The 27,118-nt window shown below is 38.8% G+C and overlaps 3 protein-coding genes across 8 annotated transcripts in view; 2 read left to right on the top strand and 1 right to left on the bottom strand.

Moving 5' to 3' along the window:
* Positions 1-541: 541 nt before the first annotated feature.
* LOC145938598 (uncharacterized) lies at positions 542-4,055 on the top strand. Of its 3 annotated transcripts, none has more exons than XM_083042348.1 (3): positions 542-701; positions 3,270-3,476; positions 3,560-4,055. In XM_083042348.1, exons 1-3 carry the CDS (start codon positions 607-609, stop codon positions 3,822-3,824), a joined length of 567 nt encoding a protein of 188 aa, XP_082898474.1. In that variant the 5' UTR covers positions 542-606; the 3' UTR covers positions 3,825-4,055. The 3 variants fall into 3 exon arrangements, with proteins under 3 accessions (XP_082898474.1, XP_082898476.1, XP_082898475.1); XM_083042350.1 differs by lacking the exon at positions 542-701 and adding an exon at positions 1,303-1,460; XM_083042349.1 differs by lacking the exon at positions 542-701 and adding an exon at positions 2,157-2,296.
* On the bottom strand, positions 2,272-5,189 carry LOC145938600 (uncharacterized). The gene is made up of 3 exons (XM_083042351.1): positions 4,786-5,189; positions 4,281-4,705; positions 2,272-2,412 (listed from the first exon to the last, which is right to left on the bottom strand). Exons 1-3 carry the CDS (start codon positions 4,841-4,843, stop codon positions 2,350-2,352), a joined length of 546 nt encoding a protein of 181 aa, XP_082898477.1. The 5' UTR covers positions 4,844-5,189; the 3' UTR covers positions 2,272-2,349.
* Positions 5,190-5,379: 190 nt separating this feature from the next.
* Positions 5,380-27,118, top strand: part of Hnrnp-k (Heterogeneous nuclear ribonucleoprotein K) — a 93,000-nt gene continuing 71,261 nt past the window's right edge. For 2 of the 4 annotated variants that reach the window (XM_083042333.1, XM_083042339.1), the window contains exon 1: positions 5,940-6,056. The gene's annotated coding sequence lies outside the window, so the exon portion shown is untranslated. Of the gene's footprint in view, positions 5,583-5,939; positions 6,057-27,118 lie in introns of those variants that run through there. The other 2 variants (XM_083042335.1, XM_083042338.1) reach the window with 2 other exon arrangements.

The raw sequence follows: 27,118 nt of genomic DNA on the forward strand, positions 1-27,118 counted from the left end.
TGCGCGCGATGCTGTAATCGCAGCGACGACTAATTAACTATTCGTGCCGCAGATATCCCCCGTCAATGTATAACTTTCGCCATAATCATTAGCAAATGGTTCGAAGAAGACTTTATTTATTGATCGTAAACCGGTTTCTGATCGATCTGAAAAATCAATACTAAATAGAAACATAATAATAGACAAGAGGAGATGACAATATATTTTATTATCCCTGAACTAACCTAATTATATTCAGTGCGTCATCGCTTCTTTACTGTTGCTGGAAATTAAGTTAAACAATTCCGATTCAATGCTTTGATTCATATTGAATCAATTTTTGCAAAAAATATCGGAATATCTGTACATGCCGAGTCCAATAAATATTTAATTGTAAAGTAAATACTCTATACATCACGCGATACGACCTGTCAAAATTCAAACGTCTGCAGGTGACAGCACTGACGCGTCTCAAGCGTCATCTGCGCGTGACATTTGGAACTCGCACGCCGAGTGCTCTGAAGGTATTGAAACCTCGTCGGTAAAGAGAAGCCGGTCGAAAACCGTTATTATGAGGCGTCTGTTGTTGACGCCTCGTGACTCGCGTTCTTTGTCGGCACCCGGGAAATGGCGGAGGACGAGGAGGCAGACTTGCCGAACAACGCGCGGCTGTTCCAGATCGCGGTCTCCAACAGTCTCAGGAACATAAGCGAGTCCGTGAGGTGAGGTGAACATGTGTTGTGTCGTCGAAAAACGTGCGCGTGCGTCTCCTTTCGATTTCCCGCGCGCATTCTTTGCTATAACCTCTCTCCTTTCTCGTGTGACATAAAGGAGGACGGAAAAAACGCTCCAGGGTGGTCTTAGGTGCTCCAGGTGTAAGTGTGTGCGAGATAACTCCTCGAGCTGAAGGCTAGAAAAGTGTTGTATCTTCCCACGCGTGTCTCTCTACTGCGAATTTAGATTGTTGCGTCAATAACAATAATAGGTTGTTTTACTTCTTTGTTTTTTAGATTTTTATCTTTATTTTTCTTAAATTCCTAATTAAGATTATTTAAATATTTCGTCTTCGTGCTGTTTCAGTTTCAGTGTCTCTGATCTTTCCTGTTTAAATTGTTATGCCCAAAGATGCTCGCGCAATAACAGTACTGTTATCAGAAGTGTGTCAAGTACATCATGCGGTCGAGAATATCTCTTGGATCGAGCAGAATCTTTCGTTTTTTACGCTCTTCAGGATTGTCTTAGATATGTCTTCCTTTTTTCAATAAATTTTGACATTATAGCATGCTTTAATCAAGAACTTGTTAAATATTTTGAAAAATTTTATGTTACAGATAAAATACAATGATAAACCTAAGACGAAATTATATATATATATATATATATATATATATATATATATCAAGAATATAAAAAAAAAATATTATATACGACTCTTGACACAACAATCTATCGCACAATCTATAAATGGAGAGACACGAATGGTATGAAAAATTCATATATTTTTATATCTGTCAATAATATACGAGTTTCGAATTTTTTGTATAAATGAGAATGAATGTGAGAACGTTTTATATTTACACGAAACGATGGACCATCAATTTTCTTCACGAGAAACCGAATTTCATAATTTATTGATGATGAGATGAAACAATGGAAGAGGGATAAAAAATTTAATAGTATTACAAATAATGCAATAATAATCCTAAGACAAAATGATATCAGGAATATAAAAAACACCATTGTATATAATTCTTCACGCAACATTCTATAAATGAAGATACGCGAGCGGTATGAAAAAATCATATTTTTATATCTATTATCTGTCAGTAATATAAAATAGTTTCGCTTTTTTTGTATAAATGAGAATAAATATGAGAATGTGTTTTATATATCATTTTAGACGAGAATAATAGTCCACCGATCCATCCTCTTCGCGAGAAATCGAGTTTCATAGTTTATTGATGCTGGGATGAGGTAGCCGCGGGTCGAAACGGGAAACGGTGGGGGAGGGATCGACATCGTCGATGACCCAAACGCACGGCTCGGTGTTACTCGATGTCATTGGCCTCTGCGGTTCGCATGTTAATTCCTGGCTCCATGTCGCTCACGTGTACACACGCGCGTCATCTCGTCCAGGGCTCTTCCGATCCTAACTAAAATATCTGTCCCTTTCACGTCCGGACTTCCAGGAAGATCTTCACGCGGGCCCACCCGGTTGACCTTCGAGGAATTCCACGAAGCGTTCGGGGAAACAAAGGCCAACAAAGGCCTCCCGCGCGGGAACGATGGCCATTCGTATCGCAGACATCGTGCGTAGGTGCATACGTTCTGCACGATTCTTTTTCGGTGCCTTGAATGCGGCAAATAAATTTAATTATACGCAGTTCGTCTCTCCGATGATTGTTTCGTGCGGATTGAATATTTTTCAATGTCCTAAAAAATAATCAAAAAAATTGTTTCGATTTTATGTGTCATTAATTTCTGTGCGCGCGATATAGAAAAATGTATGCGAATGTATCGTATAGATTTTGGCGAATTATATTAGCAAGTTTCTTGTGGACAATCGGAAGCGTGCTTAGTTAGGTCTGGACTAATGCAAATATGTAGCATTGATTTCAAATTGCACCAGTCCCGGCCTGATTAAGTATGCAAGAAACAACGCTCTGCAATTCTCGTTGACAGTACAAATTTAAAACAGGTACGAAAATCTTAGGCAAGTTTGATAGTGCAGCATAGGTAGAAAAAAATTAAACGTAATGTATCCCATTTTTTAAAACGTCGGAAATTGAGCGAAGAGGAGATTGGATCTTACTATTGTATGCTATTATAAGACGCACGGCAAAAAGTCGATTAGAATCTCGCGTCTCCCGTCCCTTGTGATCGAAAGGTGCCGCTGCTCTTTGTCTGGCGTATCGAGACAAAGAAAAATTCCCGATCTTCGCCGGTGATACTCGTCACGTACTAACTATACGTCATACCCGGAGAATGCGCATCCGGTCATATGTTGGAGCCGGCGGAGTAAAAAGGGCGCGTACATCTTTCTCGCGTATATACATATATCGTTTAAGTCGATAAAATGCCTTTGCGAGATAAAGCGAATAATTCAAATCGTGCACCATGCAGCAACAGCTTGTACGATATTTCCGAATGTGCATTACATTAATCTTATAATAAATAGAGACATCGAGTTTTCGAACTACGATAATTATACGCGTTTTATAATTTGACAATAATTGCATTGCATTAATTTATTTCGCACATATAAATTAACCGATTTATTTTCCTTCTAGCGAGAATGAATTTGCCGAGATACTCACGATTCTCAAATCGAAACCCAGCACTGCTCAAAAGTTACACAAAGCCATGATAAAGGAACTGTATAACAGTATGAACAATGATTTGGAGGCTATATTGAAGGAAGGCAGTTTGCAGGATGTCTTGAGCGAAATAGCTAAACTATCAGAGGAAAGTACGATGTCTGTTAACGAAGATGCATGGTCAGTAATAGAAATTCGTTAAAAAATATTTTTGTAATTGCTCAATACGATTTGTAATTTAAGTCATTTATATATAATTGCAGGCGTCCACCGGGAAATGTAATTGCACACTTGATATCGCTAGATGCATATAAGATCAAGGAAGCAACTGAGGAATTGGAGAAGCAAGTAAACGAAGTAGAGAGGGAGAACGAAATTCTAATGAAGAGAATTGCAGAAAACAGATCGAGAATACGTGCCACAAATGACAGCATAATGAGAGTTATGAATCACACGCCAGTCATATTGCAAGAATTAGAGGAAATGTATGAAGAGTTAGTGACTTGTCACAAAATGATCGAAGATTAATATTTTAAAAATAAAGTTTAGAAATATGTAAGTGTATATTTATCTATATTATAATGTACATTTTATATTGAAAGTAATAGATTTATATCTATTTATTATGAGAATTCACAAAAATTTATAAACATTAAAATTTTTTTTTTAATTTTATATAATATATATATAGATTATATAATTTTAGAAATTTAGAAATTTTATTTTTTTGTTGTATCAATAATACGTCGCTTTAATTTATTTTCTGATGTATTTCCTAAAACAGTATTTATCCGTTTTCTTACGTCCGGTGAAATGAATATGTTTTCAGATTTTTCCTTTAAACTTTGAAACATTATTGCGTTCTTTTCCTGAATAAGAGATTTTTTGTAAAAATTTAAAAGTAAACTTTGCAATAATAATTATACATATAGGTCGTTTAAATAAGCTTTGCAATAATAATTATAAGTCGTTAAAATCACTTACTTCTTGTTCCATAATCATAGTCTTTACGCGAGCAAGCTTTTTATTGTTATCGTCGGCATTTTTTCTTAATTGCACTAGCTCTTCCATCAGTGTATTTCTCTGTATCGTCAACTCGTTTATTTTTGTGCTAAGTGTTTCATCTAGATCTTTGTAATAGCCTGGTTTTTCCGCACACGCCTCGTAATTTATATGGATAGTTTTGAATTGTTCGCGAAGATCCTCTTCCATCGGTTGTATATTTTCTAACACGAATAATGATTTGCTTTGTAATCGTCTCGCGTTGCAAATTTGTGTCTCCATACTTTCGTACTTGTCGCGGCAATTGCGTAATTTCGACTTGTAATAATCAATCTTCCTTTCCATCTGATGAATTTTGTTATTATAATCCATATTGTCGATATCCATCTCGCTATCTGTGCTAGACGCTATGTAATTCATTTGTCTATACTCGATTTATTTTTTCAACAAAGGCCTGATATGAAAAACAAGATAGAATAAGAATTACCTGCCATATATCGATTGATAATCTCTTCGAAATTTTCGTTGGATTTATTATTATCCATCTCGATTATATTACGCTTCAAGAAATTCAAAGTTGTCCAACAATATACCAACTATTTACGTAAATTTTATTAAAGACAGTAATAATAACCTCCCAGTAAATATTGCGACTCGAGTGAAAAGTAGTAAGTAAGTAAAAAGCAAATATGAAATAATGAAAGAATTAGTTATGTGAAAAAGCGCGAGTATCAATATTTTATTTTTGAGAAAATTAAATTATTATATTAAATAATTTAATTTAATAATTTATCATATATATGTATATATTTCGATTGATTCTAATATTTATTTAGATAATATACTTTGAGTTGCATTTCTATGTTTGTTTACCACCATTAGGTTTGTTCTTTTTAATTCGCCGCCTCGATCGCTTTCGATCGTATCGATACTATCGATATCGAATCGACTTGAAGATTGCGATTCTCGAACTCAGGCAGTCAGTAGTAATGGAGTACCGTGGCGATACGGATCGCGGGTTCGGGCTGTCGTATCGCTCCAAATTTCTTGTAATCGTTGCCATCCGAGGGTGAATTTCGTGCGGGAAAGGTAATCGGGCGTGTCTCGTCAAGTGTCGAGTGTTCGTTTCGTAAAATTCGCGTTGTGACATAGTTATTTCCACATCGACGATCCACCGGCGACCGTTGGGGGCCCGGCTAGCGAAATCGTCTCCATCCTACGTTCAATCAACGTTATTCTCTCTCAAAGTGCGAGGAAGGTGCGAGAAATCCGGTTTCTCGTCAGGTATGCATGTATTTATATCGTTTTATCGTATCAATTATTCCTTTCCCAGTAATTGCGAGTATTTCAGTCAGTTTCAATGTGTGCATATTTCTTTATCGCCCTGTTTCTCGCGCCCCTACTCTCCAAATTTCGAAATCTACGCTCATTTCACGCGAGATACGACATGCGCGTCTAATGAATAGACCTAATTAGCATCTAGCCGATGATCGGGCGCCAACCGCCGCGATTCAAAATAAGTGAAGCAAATGGCGTCGGTCGCGGCGCCTCGAGAGCAGTTTCCCGCGAAAAGCACCTCCCCTCCGCCGATAGGTGACTCGACGTCCGCGAGATGGCGACAGCGCGTTCGATCACAACGCACTCGCGGCGCCTCGCCATTGCGACGTGATTGCCTACCCAAGTTTCGTGTTTGTGCGTGACAGAATTCGGTCCTCCCGGTGCGTCGGATTTTTCTGCGGCGGCCTACGCAAGTACCAAGTAAGTTGAAAATCGCCTCCTGTCACCATCGAACATGAGACTCGAACGACGACGACCGGCGAGCGAAATCCGCGCGCGTAGTCAGTCACCTAGCCGAAATGTCACGCGTCAAAGGCGCGTCTTCGTCGCCGTCTCTCCGGAGAGCGGGACACTCGCTTCGTTCCTTTTCTTTTCTCCCTCTCGGGGAGGGTTAATTTCGAGTCGACCGTCGAGAGACACGTCGTGTCCTCTCCTTCCCCGCGCGCTCATAAACGCACGCACGCTCGCACGCTCGCTCGCTCCTTCGATCGCGATCCTTCGAGGAACGAATCTTTCTCCATCTCTCCGCGAGACTCCTTTTTTTTCCCACGCCGAACGCGACGCACGCGACGTTTACGATCGCGTCGCGCTTTTGGAGGTTATACGCGCGACAACGCGCCGCTCCAGAAACGCGCGTCGCGGACGATGATGGCCGGAGTCGATACTTTCGCGTCGCGGATTTTTACGTTTTCGTGTTATCGAGCCATCGGGTGTTCCTCGGCTAGGTTGAGCACCATCCGGTGCTCGTCGAAATAGCGATACTAGGAAGCGTAGACCGATGACGAGTCTCGTTCCGACGATTTACTCCCCCCCCCCCCCCCCCCCCGAGCTTCGATATTCGAGAATTCAGTCGAATTAAATTAAATTAAATACTATGGGCTCTCTCTCCTCTGTACGTGTGTCTCACAATGACCGTGTAATTAATATTATTATGAATGTTATGACGATCGAAATTTATTTATCTTTGGAGAAAGCTTGTCTCTCTTTGTTATTTTTTTTCTTTCGCCTATTGTAATAATTAATGGTGGTATGCACTTTAACGGTACACATTGTTTGTCCGCGACGAGGAGAAGGAGAGTTCGATATCTGCACAGCGAGCGTTATCTCGCGCGATAAGTGGCTTTGTGTGACGTACGCGTTGTGTTACAACGCGCATGTATTACGACGTGTTACTCGGAATATATATATTTTCTCACGATTTGTGTTGCGCGGTTTTAATTCTAAAATTCTTTTCATTATAAATCCAATAATGGAGCTTTCAGATTATTTTGCGAATCGAAACAGCAATAGCGTAATAAGTTATCAAAAATATATCAACGATATTGCGTTTACCAAAGATGTTTTATTTTCGTCACAAATATTTTTATCTTTTATTGATGAAACAAATTCTCTTTCGTGTGCGTGCGCGATATGTTTTCTATCTACAAATTGATATAAATAAATTGATCATTCAGTTTCATTAATATAGAAGTGATTAACACATATTTTATTTTTATAAAAATATTAATAAGAAAATTTTTTCGTAATGCTAATTTTTCCATTCTGTAAATCGCTAATAATTTTACGTTCCATCGATGCGAACGAATTGTTCCGAATTGTGATTCAATGCTCGTCTTCTATTTTTTTTTTTTCAAAGATTTCATAAATAGAGAAATAAAAACTTTTTCTGATACACTTTCAAGTGGGATGATACATCTATATTGAAAATGCACATATATTTTTATGAACGTAATATATCAACAATCGAGCAATTTGATTTGAGATTTCTATTTTTAGAATAAATATGTCTTGAATTTTTTAAAGAAAATAGATTCTTTTTTTGTTCAAAACTGTCTTTATCACGATGACTCTTCAAGCTAACAATAAGCTATTGAAAATCGCGAGGCTATTGAATCGCGGCACTTTATATATCTAAAAATTTTACAGAATATCGAATAGCACTTATTGTTAGTGCTACTATTCTACTTTATATATACATACATATGCATACATACGTCGGGGTTGATATTAGAATACGCGTGAACGACTGAGAATTCCCCGAGCAACAATTCTATTAATAGTTCGATCTGGAACATTTTTACTTCGCGAGCAATCGCTGATGTGAAGCGACATGTTTCTTCGATATGCGTATGCGTATTTTATGTGTTAAATGTATAACGATATACTATAATCCTTCCTTTATATTTTACCATCAACTCTATATATATCCGCGATAATTATATTATATTAACTTAAGTGAAGGTAATAACCGAGCATATATAAGACTTATTCAAACTGGAATTTGCTTGACCTTATTTTGGATTCAAGCTATTACGTAAACTTTTAACCGATCGATTCTCGCTTCTTCAGGTTGGAAGTCGTTTTTTTATTCGTCTTGACACAAATTTCTCGAAATTGAAGAATTTTCAATTAATTCGTAGATATTCAATATTTGTTTATATTCAAGAATCGCATCGACTTTAACAATTTTCCGATTTTTTTTTTCCGCACAGCTCTCGATCCTTATTTATCAATTGCACGATTCGCGTAAATGAAAGATTACGGGAATGATTCTCCGACGAAGCGGGTCCAGAGGAAATGTGTGCCCTTTATTCGTCATTGTAGGGTATGACAGGACGGAAGGGCGGGGGGGGGGGAAGAAGGAGATAGTTTGGGCTAGGTCAAGCCGAGTTGATTCGTCCCCGAATGGCAATCGAGGGGATAAGGGTTCAGAGGGGAGAGGAGAGTTAGCGCGACGGTTTCATCCAATTTCTCGGCGAAGGGAGAGCGGACGAAGGGGGGTGGATTTCTCGCGATTCCCTCCCTCGCCGCTGCTCGACACAATGGCACAACAAAGCGTTACCAGGGTAACTGGCCGACGGAGCGGTTGCCATCACAAAACTTTCCAACTTGTGATTGCAAACATTAACGTCGCCGCGCCGGCACACGCGCGCTGCCGTGCGGATTCACACGCACGACACCGCCGTTCTCACACGCCCGTTTTGCACGCAAGCGCGCCCGCGCGTGCCTAGGACACGCACTTTGTTGTTTCCACTAAATGCCGGGTGGAGAACAACGGCGGCGTCGGCGGCCTACACTGTGGGAGGGGTAGATGGTGGCCGATGTAGATGCTTCTTTGTGAATCGTTATGGTCAAGGTTCCTTTTTATTATCTCTTTGTAGGTTGAATTTTCCCTTTGTCGAAAAAGAGAGAGAGAGAGAAAGAGAGAGAGAGAAAAAGTATCACTTTTGATAGCAGATGTATGCTGGAAAAGTTAACGTCCGTATTGTAGTATTGAATTTCAAGTTTGAATTTTTGCGACCAGAATTTTAGCAGATCTATTCTATGACTTACTAACGCATGTGCGTTACAGAATTCCCATTACATCTATATTAAAAATTGCGTTATAGTTATTAATTATATAATTAATATATAATTCAATTATAATATAATATCCTCTAATAATATATTATCCTCTAATAATATATTATAATACAATATAATTCTCAACTTTCCTCTAATTGATTACGTTCGATTTTTGTCTCTCTTATTTACTCGCTAATTGATTTAATTCCAATACATCGCGAGACAAAAGAGAATTGTCATTTCGAATAATTGTGTATTTAAAATAATATGCGTTAAAAAATTAAAAGAGACCTGTTGGTGATGATAATTTTATTGATGAATAATTTAACTTTTAATTATTTCGAAATTATGCGCTATTTAGAAAAACGCAAACATTTCAATCGAAATTTTAGAAACATTTGAATGTAAATAAACGTAAGGATATTATTTTCAGTTAACCACACATCCTTTTGATAGCAGGTGTATGTCAGTAAAATTAACGTCTGCTGTAGTATATCGAATTTTGAGTTAGAATTTTCGCGACGTACGTAAACCAGAATTTCAGCAGATCTATTCTATAACTTTTCAACGCGTGTGTGTGACAGAATTCGCATCTACGTTAAAAAATTTCATTATAGTTATTAACTATATAATTCTCAACTTTCCCCTAGTTGAGTACATACACGATTTCGAGTTTCTTCTCTTTTAATAATTATAATTAATAATATACTCGTTAATTGCGATTTAATTCCAATGCGTCACGAGAGAAAAGAGAATTGTTATTCCGAGTAACTGTGTACTTCAAAATAATATGCGTTAAAAAATTAAAAGAGAAACCTGCTGGTGGTGATAATTATTGATGAATAATTTAACAATTATCGCTTGTGGATTGTGCTATAAAAAAACGCGAACATTTAACATATAAGGATATTATTTTCAGGATCTAATTTTATTACATGTAATCAATCGTCCTATCTGTAACGTAAAGAAGCCGAATTTAACCGCGATTAGACCGGAGTGCTGTTACTTCAGTTACGAGAGAGCTTCGTCGATTCTAGGTGTTGAGAAAATAACCGCGGCGCGGGTTAGCCTTGATTATTTCGCAGTCTCCGCGAGTTGGTCTCACGATTTATGCAAAGGGATCGACCGCCACCGCCCCGGTCAACCTTGATTACACTTTTATCACTTGAAACGGGTCTGGCACTTTCAGCGCGTAGCAGCGCGTAACACTGACACCATGCGCGCGTGTAATAACACGTGGACAATGGATTGACCTAGTTGTGTGTAATTTTACAATCTGGCTTAGCCGCGGTACGTGTTTTTATATTAAATGGCTCGTAGGACGTCATTAGCAATCGGCGTTGATTATTTCCCACAAGCGACGTAATCGATACTGGGTGACGAAGGGACAGGAAGGGAGGGAGATGGCGGTAAAAGGATATACATACATATATGTACATTTTATTATTTTATAATAGCAATTTGCAATGGCGCCCTTAGGCGCTACGATATTTCGCGGACTGTCGAAATAATACAATTGATACACAATTTTATGGACATTAAAATGAATGAAAAAGAGAGAGAGAGAGAGAGCGGAGCATGGAAAATATACACACATGTATTATATGTCGGGATTATTTATTTAGGAGATATAACTTTGTATATAACGTACGTGACCTCCGGAAGATTAAGAAGCGAAAGAAAAACGTCTCTCGAGCACTTTAGCTCCTCCGCGCGGAAGGCGGAAATTAATGGTTTATTTTATTCGCTGCAGAAGACTCCGTGACTTTAATAACGGCGGCAAGTTCCGCGCTATTTCGCGCGCGATGGATGACGAAACTCTTAATTAGATATCGGAAAAATAGAACTTTCCACGTAGATACGTCTCGCGGACGAAACGAGATATTTTGTTTCCGTAACTAGCGAACTGTGTTTTGCTGAGCGATAAATTAACTATGTAATTCTCAACTTTCCTCTAGTTGATTACGTTCGATTTTCCTCTCTTTTAAAAATTATTTACTCGTTAATTGATTTAATTCCAATGAGTCGCGAGATAAAAGAGAGTTGTTATTATTTCCGAGCAAGTGTGTATTTAAAATAATATCTCCCTATATTGTTTTTTTTATAGTCATAATTTTCAAGGTATTGGTAAAACAAGAGAAAACAGTGTAATGCGATAGTAAAGTTAAATTAATAACTATTTCCCTTTCTTTTTATTTGTTTGCCGTCCAAGTTATAAAAATTTCTGACATATAATTAAATTTTTATCCTCACGTTTTACGGTGACAGTTTGCGGATACAAACTCTTTTCACGGATCGCAAGTAAAAACGATACGTGTCATCGATTCGCATACACTTTCGTCACACGTTCTACTTAGCCATCTGTCCGAGAAGAACGGGCGGCTAAGTAAAGTGAAATCGTTTTGTGTAAATGATATGGATCTAAAATAAGATAGACTTATACCGAACCGATAAGATGTTTTCCGCGACAGCTGTTCAAATCTTTTTTTTTTTTTTTTTTTATATGTATGTACCTATATATACGTTTCACTATTCTGTGTGTATTTCTTCTAATCGCTTGTCTCTCTTTTTTTCAATTATTTGATTTCTTTTTCTCTTGGTTCTGTATCTGTTTCGTAACTAGACAAAATCTTAAATCCGCGAGAAATCTGAAAGCAATACCTTATGTGTTCGAAGTTGTATTCTATTTATACCATTCTATTTATAAGAACACTAAACTTTAGTGTGTGTGTGTTTAATTATGATGACAGATGCGAATTCATTCGTAATTGCATGCAAGCAACTCGTAGTTGCATATCTATTCGCTGCGCACTATTTGCGCTATGCAGTATTATTTTACCACTATTAGTTATTCACATATATGAACCATTGAAAACCAAAGTGTTTCAAGTACTTTACATAATAATGATGCGGATTGGTTAGGAATAATTATATATCACAGTCTTTCTATTATACATTGTATTTTTTTTAAATATCTAATATTTTTTAAAACGACGTACAACAATTCGATATACTTGCTTTATATACAAGCTAGATTTTTCGCGATTTTATAAAAAAAAGCCTGCATCGATTTATTCAAAAATTGTTAAAAAATCGTCCAAAACACACGTAATATCGTTGCCTCGCGCAGTAACATAATTAACACTGGATTCTTTCGATAAATAAAGATTCGCGCATATCTCGGATTAATAATCCCGGCGATGTTGCTCGTAATTAGCTCGCGGACGATGGGCAAAATATATGTCGTGTTGGCTGTTACATGAGGGTGATTGCCCAAGAGGATTGCGACATTCGACATCGCGGCATTCTTTATCCCGCGTGCGTGTCCCTCTGCCGCGCGGAGGAGAGTTTCCCTTTTTGAACTTCGCCTCCTCCTTTTCCCCGTCCTCGTCTCCCGCCGACTCGTAGTCCTTGGCTCGAACACTTTTACGCGACGCTGGAATGCAGCGGGTTCGCCGCGTGTTGCTGATCTATCTAGGTCCTCCCCATTCGCGCGCGCGCATGAAAACATCGTGTGTATGCGTAATTCTACGTTGCCTTTTTCTTTTTCGCGCTCGTCGGCTCGTCGGTCTTGGCATTCGCGAGGTTACGAGATTACTCGTTCCGTTAATTCCTGCGAGCAAGCGAGCAACCGCGTATCTGTGTTGTTCTCGTTGAATGGAATTTTATTGCCGCCTTTAATTGCGCCGCACTTTTGCATCGCGACGTTTTTAATAGCGTAAACACACAGTAGACTTCTTTGTCCTCGAGATCCATGTCGATTCATTCAGTCTCGTAATTATTTATATCGGATCGCTCCTTCCTCGCGCGCACATTTCTTTAATGCGAAAGCTTTTAAAATACATCTCTCGGGAGTATTTGTGACAATGGCGTACTTGAATAGGCTGCGAATTCCGTATCTCATTAATCATGACATGTATATAAGTATAATGAGTCAAGTGTGACTTGAAAAGGATTAGTCTGATGTGCTGGCAGATGTTGTTCTACATGCGTATATGTATATATACAGTATAACGAGTGCGCGCGCGGATGATATTGATGGCGTGCCGTGTTGCTTTGAAACAAAAAGCGGCGTCATGTAGGGATTAGCTAAGAGGATTGAAGGTGGCGAGTGCGATATCGCGCACGTGTGTGTCTGTCGGATTAAATGCACTCGTATGAGAGCGCGCCATTAAATCTGATCGTTGCCTTGCCGCCAGATAAAAGAGATTTACTATTGCACGTGTATAATAAAACTATAATATTTTTCTCTATTTTTCTCGGGTATATATTAGTTGCGAAGAATCACGCGCGTTATCAATCACGTTATTTGTCGATTATACAATCGCATAAATATCCTTGTTTTTTTCTTTTTTTATCGTTTCTTTGCTTCTTGTAAAAAAAACTTGCGCGTAATGTCGGACTCTACGAAAAGCACGTTGAGAGAAACCTGCGTGTAAGATATGTATCTTATAAATGTTCTCCGTTTACGTAACCAGTTAACCATTCAGATAGGGTAAGAGAACTCGAGAACCGGGGATCGAGGAAGATCGAGCATCAACCGCTCCAAACGCTCATTCCCTATATCTCTCGTAACTGAACGTCGAGCTTCGCAACTGACGTCGTCGTCGTTTACGTAACGAGTTCACAACTCGGATCACCTGCATGCCAGGTGCTGTTGCTCAAACTATCTTCTGAGAACTGCTTGTCAGACGAGTCACGTGTAAATCGCGGTTAATAGGTGCGATCATAAAAAAATCGAGACGGGAATATCTTTTTAATTCGACTTAATTCGAATTGATGGTTCAATTTGCCGCATTAAGTGCGCGGTTGATTAATTCGCACATCAGGAGCGTATTTTTGTATAAAAATTTTATAAATAATATAATCAATAACAATTTTATATAATCTTTTATTTATTAATTATATATATAATTAATAAAAATTTTATCATTCTGTAATAATTACATTCGATCAATTGTTTTTTTAATTTTTGATGGATATTTTTAGCAATCACTAATTTTATAGTTGAAAAATCTCACGCACTGTGGAAATATCCCATAAAAAATGTTAGTAATTATACAGAGTTAAATTTAATTTTTACTTTTCTACTAATCATCGAAAATTAATTGTCGGTAAAACGAATCGGTTACGGGAACACATTTGTTCTTCTCGTCGAGAGAGAATTTGTCGTTTCTGCTAGCCGACATGCTCCAATTAAAGACTTCCGACATTAATAGCCGTCTGAGCATGTTTATCTTCTAATGAATGGAAACACTTGGCCTTGGATAATTCAAGCTGCTCTACGATCGCATAATGTAACCGCTTTTTCACGTATCTATATCAATTGATTAAATCCATGTGTTGCTTGACTTGTGAGATAATTGTGACAATTTAATGCACGTGACAGTGCAAGCGATTTTCCAATGATAAAATTAATGATTAGAAAAAGCATCGATAAAAATTTTATAAAACAATTGAATCATTTGCGATTATTATAAAATTATAAAATAAATAAATAATTATATTTAAAAGGTTATATTTGTTTCAAGCGGAATTAATCTCTACACAGAGAGAATTTTCTCTTAGAATTTACCCTGAAAATCATGGTAATCGTGGGACAATATGATATATGGAAATAATTTTATGAGAATTTCTCTGATTAATATTTACCACAATAAAAATAATAATATCTATCACACAATAAAATATAAAACATATTTGATTAATTTTACTAAAGTGCATAGTAAAATTAATCACACATGTTTTATATTTTATTGTGATAAATATTATTATTTTTATTGTGGTAAATATTAATCAGAGAAATTCTCATAAAATTCTTTCTATATCATATTGCCCCACGATTACCATGATTTTCAGGGTAAATTTTAAGAGAAAATTCTCTCAGTGTATACTGATATACCTAAGATCTTCGAAAATCTCTCGAGTATCAGAAGAGGCTTCGAATTTCGCGTGGGCCACGCGGGCCACGTGGGCGTTAATGTCCGTGGGCCTTGTGCAGGTGCACAAACTTGTATAGGACCGCGATGCAAATGCGTCCGGCGCGGAACCTGACATGTCAAGTGACCTTGAACTTGGCATTGGACGATCCCGCGCATCCTCTCACTTTTGCGAGAGCATAAAACTTTTACTTTCACTTTGCATCGGATTCTCGTTTACGTGTCCTTAATGTACGCAATGTAGGCCGAACGAAAGGAGAGCGGCGGCTGCTGGTCCGCCGCAACATCTTTCGACACAGATAAATCGATCACGATGAATGAGAGACTGACTGAGTTTCTTCACGGGAATAAACTCACGCGCGTGTGTAACTTATACTCTTTTTGATGAAAATTAATGATTTTCTACTTTTTAATCGCTATTTATATATATATATTTCTATGTAATCTCTATTTATATCAAGATATCGAAGCGTATGTATGACACGATAGCTGACTACTGACTTGATATCAATGGACATCAGTATTTAATTCACAAATTACTGGAACAGCTGCGACAACAAGCGGTGCCAGAGGATTTCTCAGAGCGTGACGCTCATTGTTCCGCGCGATCTTGGCACGCTCGACCGTGCGATGCAGAATGAATGTTCAAACTAGTCGAAATTCTTGCAATTACTAGCGCATTATACGCTCGAATGCCACTGTCCGCATTTTCATTGTCGCGCCGCAGAGTTTCGTGTAAATTCACGCGTCTCTTTTTTTTTTTTTTTTTATTTTTTTTTAACTTTTTCACGAAAGTCGATTTAAGCCGTTTCGTTTCGTCGATAATCAGCTGCTCCTGACGCGTGTTCGCGTGATCGCGTGTTTAGTTACTTTGAAGGAGTAATTAAATGGTCAACTCCTGTAAAGCTGTATCTGATCCGGATTTGTCTTTATTTTTAGAGATAAGTCGGCTCGCTAATATTAATGGAGTGACACTGCGAAGTGTAGCATTGCCTGGTGTGGTAATACCCTCGAAAAAAACTTTTCGCCTAAACGACGTTCATTAAGCGCCTGCTTTATTTCAAAGGCTATCTCTCTCGGATGTAAATTATTTTATCTCGCCGCGCGGGACAGGCGCATAGATAAGAAAGTTATATGGAGCAAAACTTGGAGCTTCCTTAAATATATATTTTGTAACATTTTCATTGTTAAAGTAAAGTTGAGATATTAGAAATATAATATATTATTAGGTACATCTATTGTTGACGCGAAGAAATTTAGAAATAGAAAAGAATAAGTTAAAGTACAGATAGAATACAAGAAATCATACATAATTTTAGCTCTAGAATTTTCTTTACTCTCACAAAGTTTAGACTTGAAACATTAATGATTTACATTTAATTAGACTATCTCGTTATATAGAATTACATCGCTTGTTGCGTACGTAAAACTACACAGTAATACAGTAGATTATATTCTCGATAATTATGCTAATTTCTCTATCGAAATGTCAAAGTTAATCGGATGGGAATGAGGTTGTAACGCACATGCAAATGGAAGGGTGTGTGAAGTTGGCACCCCTATGTTATGCTATCACAGTTCTGTTAAGAGTTCTGAGTTATTTAGAACCATAGGAAGAGTTCTTGATAATTTTTAGAAATTCCGGTCATTACGATAACGAAAATCAGTTTCAAAAAATAGGGGTGCCAACTTCACAGTTTTTTACACATCGAGTTCTAATAGTTTTGAGCAGAGTTTTAAGGTTCTTTTAAATAGTTATGTAGTTCCTGATTATTTTTTGAAAGAATTCTGCAATTTTTAGATAAAAAAACGTACCTTTAATATCGAAGATATTTCTAAAATATCAAGTTCTCGTGAAAAACGTTAGTGATTTTCTAAATGTTTCGTAAAAGTGTATTAATTTTAAAAAATCAATCTCTTCGAAACTATAATAGATAGAGCCATGCGGTTTTCACGTTTTTTCTTGTCTTATCGCGTACGATTCAGAACTCTAACGTCTTTCCCCAGAACTTGATATTTTAAAAATATCTTCGATATTGAAAGTATGTTTTTTTATCTCTATAAAAATTGCAAAACTCTTTCAAAAAATAATCAGGAACTATGTAACTATTAAACAATTTAAATTTACTCACCTCACGGTTGCTCCTTTGTTGCCCGATGCCTCCCCGGGCCTCCTTCTCGTACAAGTTTCGAAACACTTGCATTCGCGTTATTTTTTTTTCGTTCGCGACGCGCGGCGACGCCCGGATTTTAGCTATCGCGATCACGATATTGATACGTGCGACGCGATCGGATTTATACGATAATTAACCACCAAAGACGCTAATTAATACACTCGTCCTTTTGCGGACCGGCAAGAAGCGCGCAACCGTTGATCACGAACAATCGAAAAAGAACACTGGAGGTGGAGCTAGACTGGCACTGTCAGATTCGGAACGCGCAGCGACCAACGACACGTCGCGACAAGTCGTAGTGGTGGGGCATTGTAGGGATCGCAACGCAACGTACGTGCGAGGTTCAGCGAATCACGTCGCGACTACATGCCTCCGCACCAGGTCGTAGTGGTGGAGGCATGTAGTCGCGACGTGATTCGCCGAGCTCCCACGTCGCGATCCCTACAATGCCCCACCACTACGACTCGGCGCGACGTATCGTTGCGCGTTCCGAACCTGGCAATGCCAGTCTAGCTCCACCTCCAGTGCTCTTCTTCGATTGTTCGTGTTAAAAGATCGCGCGCTTCTTGCCGGTCCGCGAAAGGACGAGTGTATTAATTAGCGTCTTTGGTGGTTAATTATCGTATAAATCCGATCGCGTCGCACGTACCAATATCGCGATAGCTAAAACCCGGGCGTCGCCGCGTGTCGTGAACGAAAAAAAATAACGCGAATGCAAGTGTTTCGAAACTTCTACGAGAAGGAGGCTCGGGGAGGCATCGGGCAACAAAGGAGCAACCGTGAGGTGAGTAAATTTAAATTGTTTAATAGTTACATAGTTCCTGATTATTTTTTGAAAGAGTTTTGCAATTTTTATAGAGATAAAAAAACATACTTTCAATATCAAAGATACGTTTTTTTATCTAAAAATTGCAGAACTCTGAAAAAATAATCAGGAACTATATAACTATTTAAAAGAACTTTAAAATTCTGCTAAAAAAACTATTGGAACTCGATGTGTAAAAAAAATGTGAAGTTGGCACACCTATTTTTTGAAACTGATTTTCGCTATCGTAATGACCGGAACTATTTCTAAAAATTATCAAGAACTCTTCCTATGGTTCTAAATAACTCAGAACTCTTAACAGAACTATGATAGCATAACATAGGGGTGCCAACTTCACACACCCTAAATGGAACGGCTTCGTATTCTCAGTTATTTTAGTACCTGTTTGCCCTTTTGCCAATTTTGAGCGTCTTCAAATATAGCGTCTTGACCTATCTTCTATATGTATGCGTCGTACTTTGTGATCGTCGTTAATACAGCCGGTATATGTATACGCTCGTATAACACAATTCAAGAACGCGAGCGGGCACCGCTCTCCGATTCGTGAGAACAAAAGACGAGTGGTGTAATTCACCGAAGGATGATCTCGCCGGCGCCGTATTCATTGTATTCGCTTGCCGATAGAGAAAGGCCGAGAGTTAGGTCGATCGGGTTATTTCGTTATACCAGACTCGAGAGATTTGCAAATCAGTGGACAAAAGCGAAAAAAAAATGAGATAATGCATGCCCTCTCTCCCTCTTCTCTCCCTTGAAAAACTCTTTATCTACGGACGCTCGTAAATCAAATCGTCTAAAACTCCCCCTCTCTCCATCTCTAGAAAACGATTAATCCCGAATTAAAAACGAATCGAATTACGGAAGAAACGAATCGAGTGGAATTCTTCGTTGAAAATGGATCCGCTCGACGAAGGGTTAAATTCCTCTCTCTCCTCCCTTTTCTCGCGAGTCGATCGCACTTGAATGGTCCGGTAGAGTATCCGAGAAGTATCCTGACTTTGCAATAATTCTCCACCCTTTCTCATCTCTCATCTCTCCTTTCGCTTCTCTTCCTCTCTTTCTCACCTTTTCGCGTTATCGATCGTCTGCGAGCCGCGAGAGAAAGATGCCGAAAGGTGCAATGTGCTTCGTGCATGGATTTTAATCTCGTACTTTGTTAACTTTTTGCAGTACGTCCGCTTATACGACTGGGAATCGTTCTTCTTAGTGTTTCTTTTCAGTGTTTCATTAATTAGTGCGGCATTCCTGCGCGCGTTGTGTATTTTTTTTTTTTTTTTTTAATTCGCGATCGTTGATGAGAACCAGTTCTATGAATCATTTTATATTTGAACAATAAGAATTAGGTTTAAAAAAATAATATATTCAGGATAAAACACATGCTCGCGGCAATGAACATTCACGACGGGTTAGGTCCGAAGGGTTTAAATCGCGCATCAGTTCCGCATTGCGGTCTACGCGCGGTTTACGCGCGTTCTCTCGTCTCGCGATTGGGCTCGCTTCGTCTCCTTATTGCGTACTTCTCCAAGACCCTCACGAGTCCCTGAAGAGCATCTCCTCGGAGGGCCTCGAAACGGGAATAGTATGCGACGTAAGATAGAGCCGTTCGTGAATTATTGAGGATGGCGTGTAGGACTCGCTGCCAGCAACGTGGGGAGCATCGTCGCGGTCGTGTCGCCGAGACGTCTGCATTGGAGATCCGCGATGCGACTTAATGTTAATCGAACGACCGGTTGCGGCGAACGAACGAAATTTAAAATTCACGTGGTCATTTTTAAATTAACGTTTCGTAAGAAAAGAGAAAACATATTTCTCCAAGTTTATCTGGAGACTAATCATCTCTTTCTTTTAATCTCTCTTCTCTTGATCTACTTAAAAAAATATTAAATATGTATTTATTTTAATAAAATAGAATTTTGAAAATTGTTTTACTTTAAAACTTTGCATGATTGATAAAATACATATATAAGTAAACTAAATAATTAATGCATAAAATATATCGTTTCGTTCGTTTTACGAAATATTTTCGTTTTCGGGTGACATCAACGCGGGCATCTCACATTTTCGCTTTACGTTGATAGGATGGTGTTGGAGCACGTTTGTCACGAATCGTTTCGAAACGAATAGGAGCGATTTTAAATAAGAAAAGGATGTGGATACGTCACTCGACTTCAGTTGAATAAGTCGTATGGTTTCAGATTATCCTCCACTTACATCGGCTCTAATTGCGACGCTCATTAACAGAGATATAATAATGCTCGTACGTTCTCGTTAAATTTTTCTATAGGATACATAAATGGCTGAACACTATCTATCTAAGAAAGCGCCAACGATACGTACGATAATGTTAATTATATATAAATATATACGTATATATACATATATATATACATATATATGTATATAATTGATATATAATTTATATATTTTTTTTTATCTCAAAATTTTCGGCTGCAACACATAAGTGCACTGAAAAAAAATTGTCAACTTAATTAAACTGCTCAACTAAATTACTATTTTGTTAATTGAACATATATTAGTATTTAAGTCAAATACACGTTTTGTTAGATTTAATATGTTATATTTAATTTAAATATTTTTATATATGTTCAATTAACAAAATAATATTTAGTTGAACAATTTAATCAAGTTAACAAATTTTTTTTTCAGTGTGCATAAATAATGGTAACAATGAATTTTATGATGAACTGAAAACGTGCTTAACAAATTCATTTATGATCTAACGAACACGTCACGTAACGTCCCGCTAACTCGCCTCTGCCTCCCACGCGATCATCCGATGCGTCCAGCTAATTACATTATACGGTCGCCCACGCGAGGCGCATTTGCAAGACGGAATCATTTCGCGATTAGTAATTAGAAGTTCTGCTCGGAGCAACGAAATTTCTTTCCGATCGGAAATGCGCGCTGGACGTAATAAATAGAGAGTTAATAAATACATGCGAGCTCATCAGAATTGGCGCTTTCGATACTTGGTCGATCGATCATCTCTCGCGTGTGGATATCCGCTGTGCATTCGATGTAACGTAAAGTTATATTGTATCGTATCCTATACGACGTCATGCGTCTCCATCCATCCGCGCATTTAATTTATGATATGCAAGAGCGAAACTACGTGATTTGCAAGCGTGTCTATCGCGCGGCGAGCGTGGGAGCGTGTTCTCTACCGAGTTTTTATTGGGTCGCCAGTTTTTTTTTCTACGCCGAAGCTGCAAACGTAACACATACAGTGGTATACTCATTATCTGAAATATCCTCTCATAAATTTTCAAGCAGCCTGAATCCTTGCTCGACTCGTGCATATCACTCGCGACGTCCTTTGGTAGTAAGTAAATTACTTCGAAGGTCAGTTCTATTACCGTGTATATGCAGTAGAACATCGCGACTAAACTTACGACGCAATAAATCTCATATAAAATAAATTTCACTGTTTGATCGCACGATTTAATTTAAGTGAAAACAAAAGTAAATATGAAAATGTAAGCTGGACCGTCTCCAAGTTGCGATCATTAACGCGTACTATTGTCTCTTCTATTTATCATTTTCTCGTATACAAATCTTCGCATCTGCCGTCGTGTTTCTTTGTCGTCGAGACGACTTCATCGTCATTTATTATATTAGAAACAAAATATATAAAAATAAAAAAAAACTAAATTTTATCATCTCTCTCTATGTGAAAATGATTCGACGATTATTTATTTATTATTTGTCATCTTTAATATACTTTTCGCCGCGCGTATTTAAATTTTTGCGACGAGGCGTAGATATACGCCCCCGACTCGACGACGAGGGGGATTTCATGCTGCGTGACATGGACTTAAAGCCGTGGATATCATGGATGCAAGAGAACGGAGGAAGGGGAGCTCGGATAGAGAGGGATCGTAGGAGGGTAAAAGGAGGAGGAATATCAAATATGCTGGGACAGATGCATGATCCCACAGTAGTTTGCCATTCTTGCCGGTTTCGCTCTTTCCGATACTTGTTCCCTTTAAACGTTTCCTCCGCTCTCCCCTGCGTTCCTCCCCTTTCTATCTGTCTTTATCCAGCCGCCTCTGCCCTCGGTACTCTCTCTCTCTCTCCTTCTCGTCGTGCGTTTCTCGCATCTACCACCCTCGCGGAGCCCTCTCTCGATCGGCCTTTTTTTTTTCCTCTTTCTCGCGTAATTATAGTTTCCACTGTTGCATGCACGGATACATAGAATATAGCCGGCTCATGATAGCTCGGGAGTACTTTTTACTACTACGTTACGCCGTTGTGCCTTTCGTGGAAAAGTTCACGAACGTGCCTTTTATTATTTATTATTTGCTCCGCTAAAACTTAACATGATATTATGTATATATATTTCTTTTGAATTTTTAGAAAAAAATAGATTTAATTTTCAGAGAAAGTACGGGCAGATACATATATATAGATCTTTATACTGCATTTATATACAAACTTAAAAAAAAAATTAACAATAATTACGAAAGACCATTAGAGAACATTGCGTGTATTTCGATTCGAATCTCGAGGTAATAATGAGATTTATATTTCTGTAAACTCTTGTGATTTTAGCTGCACCCTCTGCCGTAAGGCAACCTCAATTTAGCTAAGACTCAAAATCCGGCTTAATGATTATGACTGAAATGGATACGATCGCTCACGTGGATCTCCGCGATTTATCCTTCGTGAGTAATCCGGATTTAAATATTGAACTTTGGCTAGCTCCTTCCATCTCGCTCGCGTTTAGCGTGAAACTTCTACATCTCGCGTTCTATCACATTTCAATCTTCTTTTTATGTGTGCACTTTCTATACTATTCAAATATTTGGAACCCCCCTTCAAAGCACGTCCTTTAATGCTTCACTATTTGCGATCATGAAAAAATACGCACATTTTACCGCAGGAAGAACTAATAGCAATATCTGTAAAGTCAACTTGGAGAAAATTACGTAATTTTGTGTTTTCTTTTTCGTAATAATTCTGTGCGCGCGTATTTTGCGAGAATTAAATATTCAATTAATTAAAACGTACATATCTTTTAAAGTTCTTTTTCTAACAGAGATTTATATGAGATAAAACAAGAGTTGCGTGATTTTCAGGTTATAATTTTAAATAATTGCACGTGGAAACCACATGCTACATTTTAATTATTTCCGCGAAAAGTTTGTTTCGAAAAATTGCACCCGTGATTTAAGCACAACGACACGTCGTCTCTCGACATGTTATATTTTTACGGGAATTCAAATTTTGCACGGCATCAAATTTTTCGAAAGGTATATCGACGGCCTCATCAGTCGAGTAGATTGACTTTTTATTATTGCTCGTCGAAACAATCTGGGCGAAGAGAATAAGGCGAGAGATGCCTTCCGCGAGGCGAGAGACTCTATATCTATCTTTCCGAACTTTATTATTCCGAAGCGATAAGTCATGCATTCGTAACGAAACAGTACTATTCAGTATAGTTTTGCGGCAAACGAGTCGGGGAGATATCTTCATTTCTTTCTTCTCGATACGGACCGGGGTTCGAGTTCGCGTATCCCGCGGGACCTTCCGGAACAAACACCCGAAATTCTTTTCTACGTCGACATCTCTTTCGCGGATTCGATCGAAATCCACTTAACTCGCCGCCGCGGCGCTGATTCGATCCCCGAGATTCACTTCGGTCTTCGGGCTCGATACCCTCGTCCGAGGGCGAAAGAAAGAAGAGACGGAGGTCGGTGATAGTGGTTCGTGTATGTGTGTGTATGTACGTGTGCGAGTGCTTTCGATAGGCCCGACGAGAGTCGACGTGCGCTGAACGCGGGGTAAGAGACGGGGGAGGTGGAGTGGCGATTAATTATGCAGAAAAGCTGCGATCGATGGAGGAACGTGCACCCTTAAAATATTGATACCACGAACGGTCTCTATACTACCATAACCGCCGCTTTCTCTCTCTCTGCTATTCTCTACCCTCGATCTAACAACCGCCGTCGAGGCCGCGGTATAGGGGGCTGCGCGCCCGTTTCGCAGACTCTCTCGATTGTGTGTTCTATACCTGTAATATCGAATCCACCCAAGTGAAAAGTAATATTCGCCTCGGGACGTGGGCGGGCGTTCGGAAACTACCATCTGCCTGCTTTCCGTACTTCATCCATGTACATACTTTATTATTACAGCCGCGGTAGTTTTGCTTTGTTTCGCGATATATATATATATATAATGTATCGGTCGGCCGTTTTGAATCCTCCGGTATAAATCGAAAATCATTTCGAATCTTAATCCGGGCGTCGATTCGGATAAATTGGATCTCTATCCTCTGTCTAGATAGAGTGAGTCTTTAGAAAGCGTTTTCTCGGAGGAGGATTCTTATGCGAATTAACAACGAAAAAGGCGGCATTTGTAATGCGGCTTCGATTGTGTAAAGAAACTGGTACACGAAGTCTCTCTCTATTGCATTTCAACAACGAGGCGAGAGAGTCAGCCACAGCTTCTTTTCATTCGGTACAATCACGTCTAATAACAGCAATTGCGACTGATGGAGAGAGAAGCTCCGGAGAATGGATATCTGTTCCTTTTATTTTTTTTTTCCGCGGCGACGACGGCGCTAATCGCCTCCTTCTCGGCAAGCCAAAAGTATCCGGAGAGAATTTCGTCTTATTATTTCGTAGACGCGCGAGAAGAGTTAATAGGAAAGTTCCGTTCGCAGGCGAGATTCCTTGCTGCGTGGAACTTTTAAGTTCGTCAATGCCGCCAACGGTGGGGAGAGAGAAAAGGGAAAGGAAGAGGATGAGGGGCGGGGGGGTGTGGAGAGAGAGGCGAGAGCATGGCATTTTCACACTTTCCTTCCCCGAAGTTAGAGAAACTCGCGGTGAGGAAAGCCTTGCCGCGAGAGGTCCCGCATTTTCTGCGGTACATTGAGCGGAACGCAAAGTTCTCACGGTTATATCGCGTTCCAATCAAAGGGGGAAACGATGCATACTTTATTTTCGCCGACAGAAATGTCTTGTCTAATGCCTATTACTGTTTTCACGATACACCTCCGGTGTTACGTATCAAGTATTACATTGGACATTTATGGATATATATCTATTATATATTTCGTACGATAAAGAAAGTTTCACGTTTACTTTTCTTTTAAAAATATCGAGTAAAATAGCTACTATAATTGTTACAGCAGTGCGATGTAATATTGACAAAGTCCAGACTAGAATATGAGAAAAGTTTTTAAATATAAATGAATTTTATATTCGAGTCGAAAAGGTTGCTGTTTTGAAATTATAATCCTGACGAGCGTAAACATCATTACAAATTGAAAAATTTGCGTCACTGATTTTTATTCTTCGAGTCACGTTTCTGCAACACAGTTGAATATACTCAACGATACGCAATAAATTTATCGACCGGAAATAAGTGCGGAGGAATTAAAAAGGAATATAGAAAAAATACACACGCGAATGTTATATAATTATGATGAAATAATTGCAGTAATTACTCCAATATTTTATATATTGAAAATATATTATATATTTCCTCTTATGTATTATTATTGAATTTATATATGTATAATAATTATAATATTTAAATTGAGTGAAATTGTCAAATCATATCACAATTTTATTAACTTTTTTTGTAAACATGACGTTTCTTATTTCTAAAAGTCATGCGAATCGATCGTCTCGCGTTTATTTATATCGTATATTGAGGTGAAAATAAACTCGAGAATTGGCACGAGAGATTCGATGGCGAGTGCGCGCTAGAAATATTGGTCACGACTGATCCAATAGCGAAGACTTCAGCTGCTGAATCCCATCGCATTCATAATTTTTGCGGTTATAGTTTCGGCGAATTCGTCGGATTTGCAGAATAAATCATTCACTCTCCCTCTCTCTCTCTCTCTCTCTCTCTCCTCAGTCGCACGTAATTACGTAACCTACGATCCGCCGCGTACTTTCGCAAGCGCGCATTCCCGAGACCGTAAACGTGAATGTAACTTTTGCCCGAGTACTTTTGACGTGTAAACTTGCAATAGAATTATATCTTCGTACAGCTAACGTACACGTATCCGTATATTAAGGTATGACTCAAGACTGAAAGGGTTAATTGCAATATGCATCGTATCCAGTATCTTATCTGTTTATTAGTTCAGACCCCGACACAGTAATAGTTATAAATTGTCCGTAGCAGAGAATCCCGCGGTAAGAAGAGCCGCTGGGAGGTAAACTTTCCTCTCGAAAGTATCTCGCGTAAAACGATATATCTCAAAGAAATGAAGAAATAAACGTCGGTTTTGATGAACGATGGGAGAACGTTTTCGCGCGGAAACGCCCGGTCGCACGATGGAGAAGACCATTGTCCTTGTGCCGGAGCCGGTTTCGAAAGCTGGAAAAAATCGTCGTCGATACGAGGGTGGGGCGGACAGTAGAAAGAGAGAGAGAGAGAGAAATAGTTACACTCGCGGTTGTACTCGCCTTCCTCGCGCATAGTCAGTCGGAGATGAAAACAGTCCGAGGAGTCTTTCTCACGACTCCGGAGGGCATCCTGGGACCACCGTGTCGAAGAACTGCGAGCTAAAATGAAAGGAAAGAAGACCGAGAACTATTCTTCTCTCTCGCTCTCGCACTCCGGATGTTCCGCTCGTTTATTACGTCGTTCTTTTGCCCGATTTTAGCGATCGTAGACGTTTGGGAATTTTTAGAAATTGGAGCGCAACGACAAAAACACGCCATGTCATTGTGCGACGACTATTTCTGTTAAAGATCTCGCCTCTATCGCAATCGCAACTTCTCCATTTGACCTCGCGTATTTACGTTCTTTTGCCATAATCGTAAGATCATCGGCGCTTCCGTCTTCTTCATGTGCGTGCTTTTTCGTCATAATATAATATAATTGCGCGGGTCTCTTCCGTTTTTTTTTTTCCAGCGCGATATAGGCACATCATTGTTTTCTCATCGTCTATGTTTTTACAAGCAAAACATCTCTAGTAACGATAAGTTCTCCATCCGC

The sequence above is a fragment of the Prenolepis imparis genome, unplaced genomic scaffold (genome assembly GCF_030444845.1).
Source record: "Prenolepis imparis isolate NDT839.2.m4 unplaced genomic scaffold, iyPreImpa1.0 SCAF_7, whole genome shotgun sequence".
In the NCBI taxonomy this organism is placed as follows: Eukaryota; Metazoa; Arthropoda; class Insecta; order Hymenoptera; family Formicidae; genus Prenolepis; species Prenolepis imparis.

Bases quoted from the DNA above. Each gene is read 5' to 3' on its own strand.
- LOC145938598 (XM_083042348.1), top strand. From the start codon at position 607: ATGGCGGAGGACGAGGAGGCAGACTTGCCGAACAACGCGCGGCTGTTC. The intron at 702-3,269 runs GTGAGGTGAACA...TTTTCCTTCTAG, and splicing joins AACATAAGCGAGTCCGTGAG to CGAGAATGAATTTGCCGAGA. The intron at 3,477-3,559 runs GTCAGTAATAGA...ATATAATTGCAG, and splicing joins TCTGTTAACGAAGATGCATG to GCGTCCACCGGGAAATGTAA.
- LOC145938600 (XM_083042351.1), bottom strand. From the start codon at position 4,843: ATGGATAATAATAAATCCAACGAAAATTTCGAAGAGATTATCAATCGA. The intron at 4,706-4,785 runs GTAATTCTTATT...TGAATTACATAG, and splicing joins TATCAATCGATATATGGCAG to CGTCTAGCACAGATAGCGAG. The intron at 2,413-4,280 runs GTAAGTGATTTT...ATTATTTTTTAG, and splicing joins CTATGATTATGGAACAAGAA to GACATTGAAAAATATTCAAT.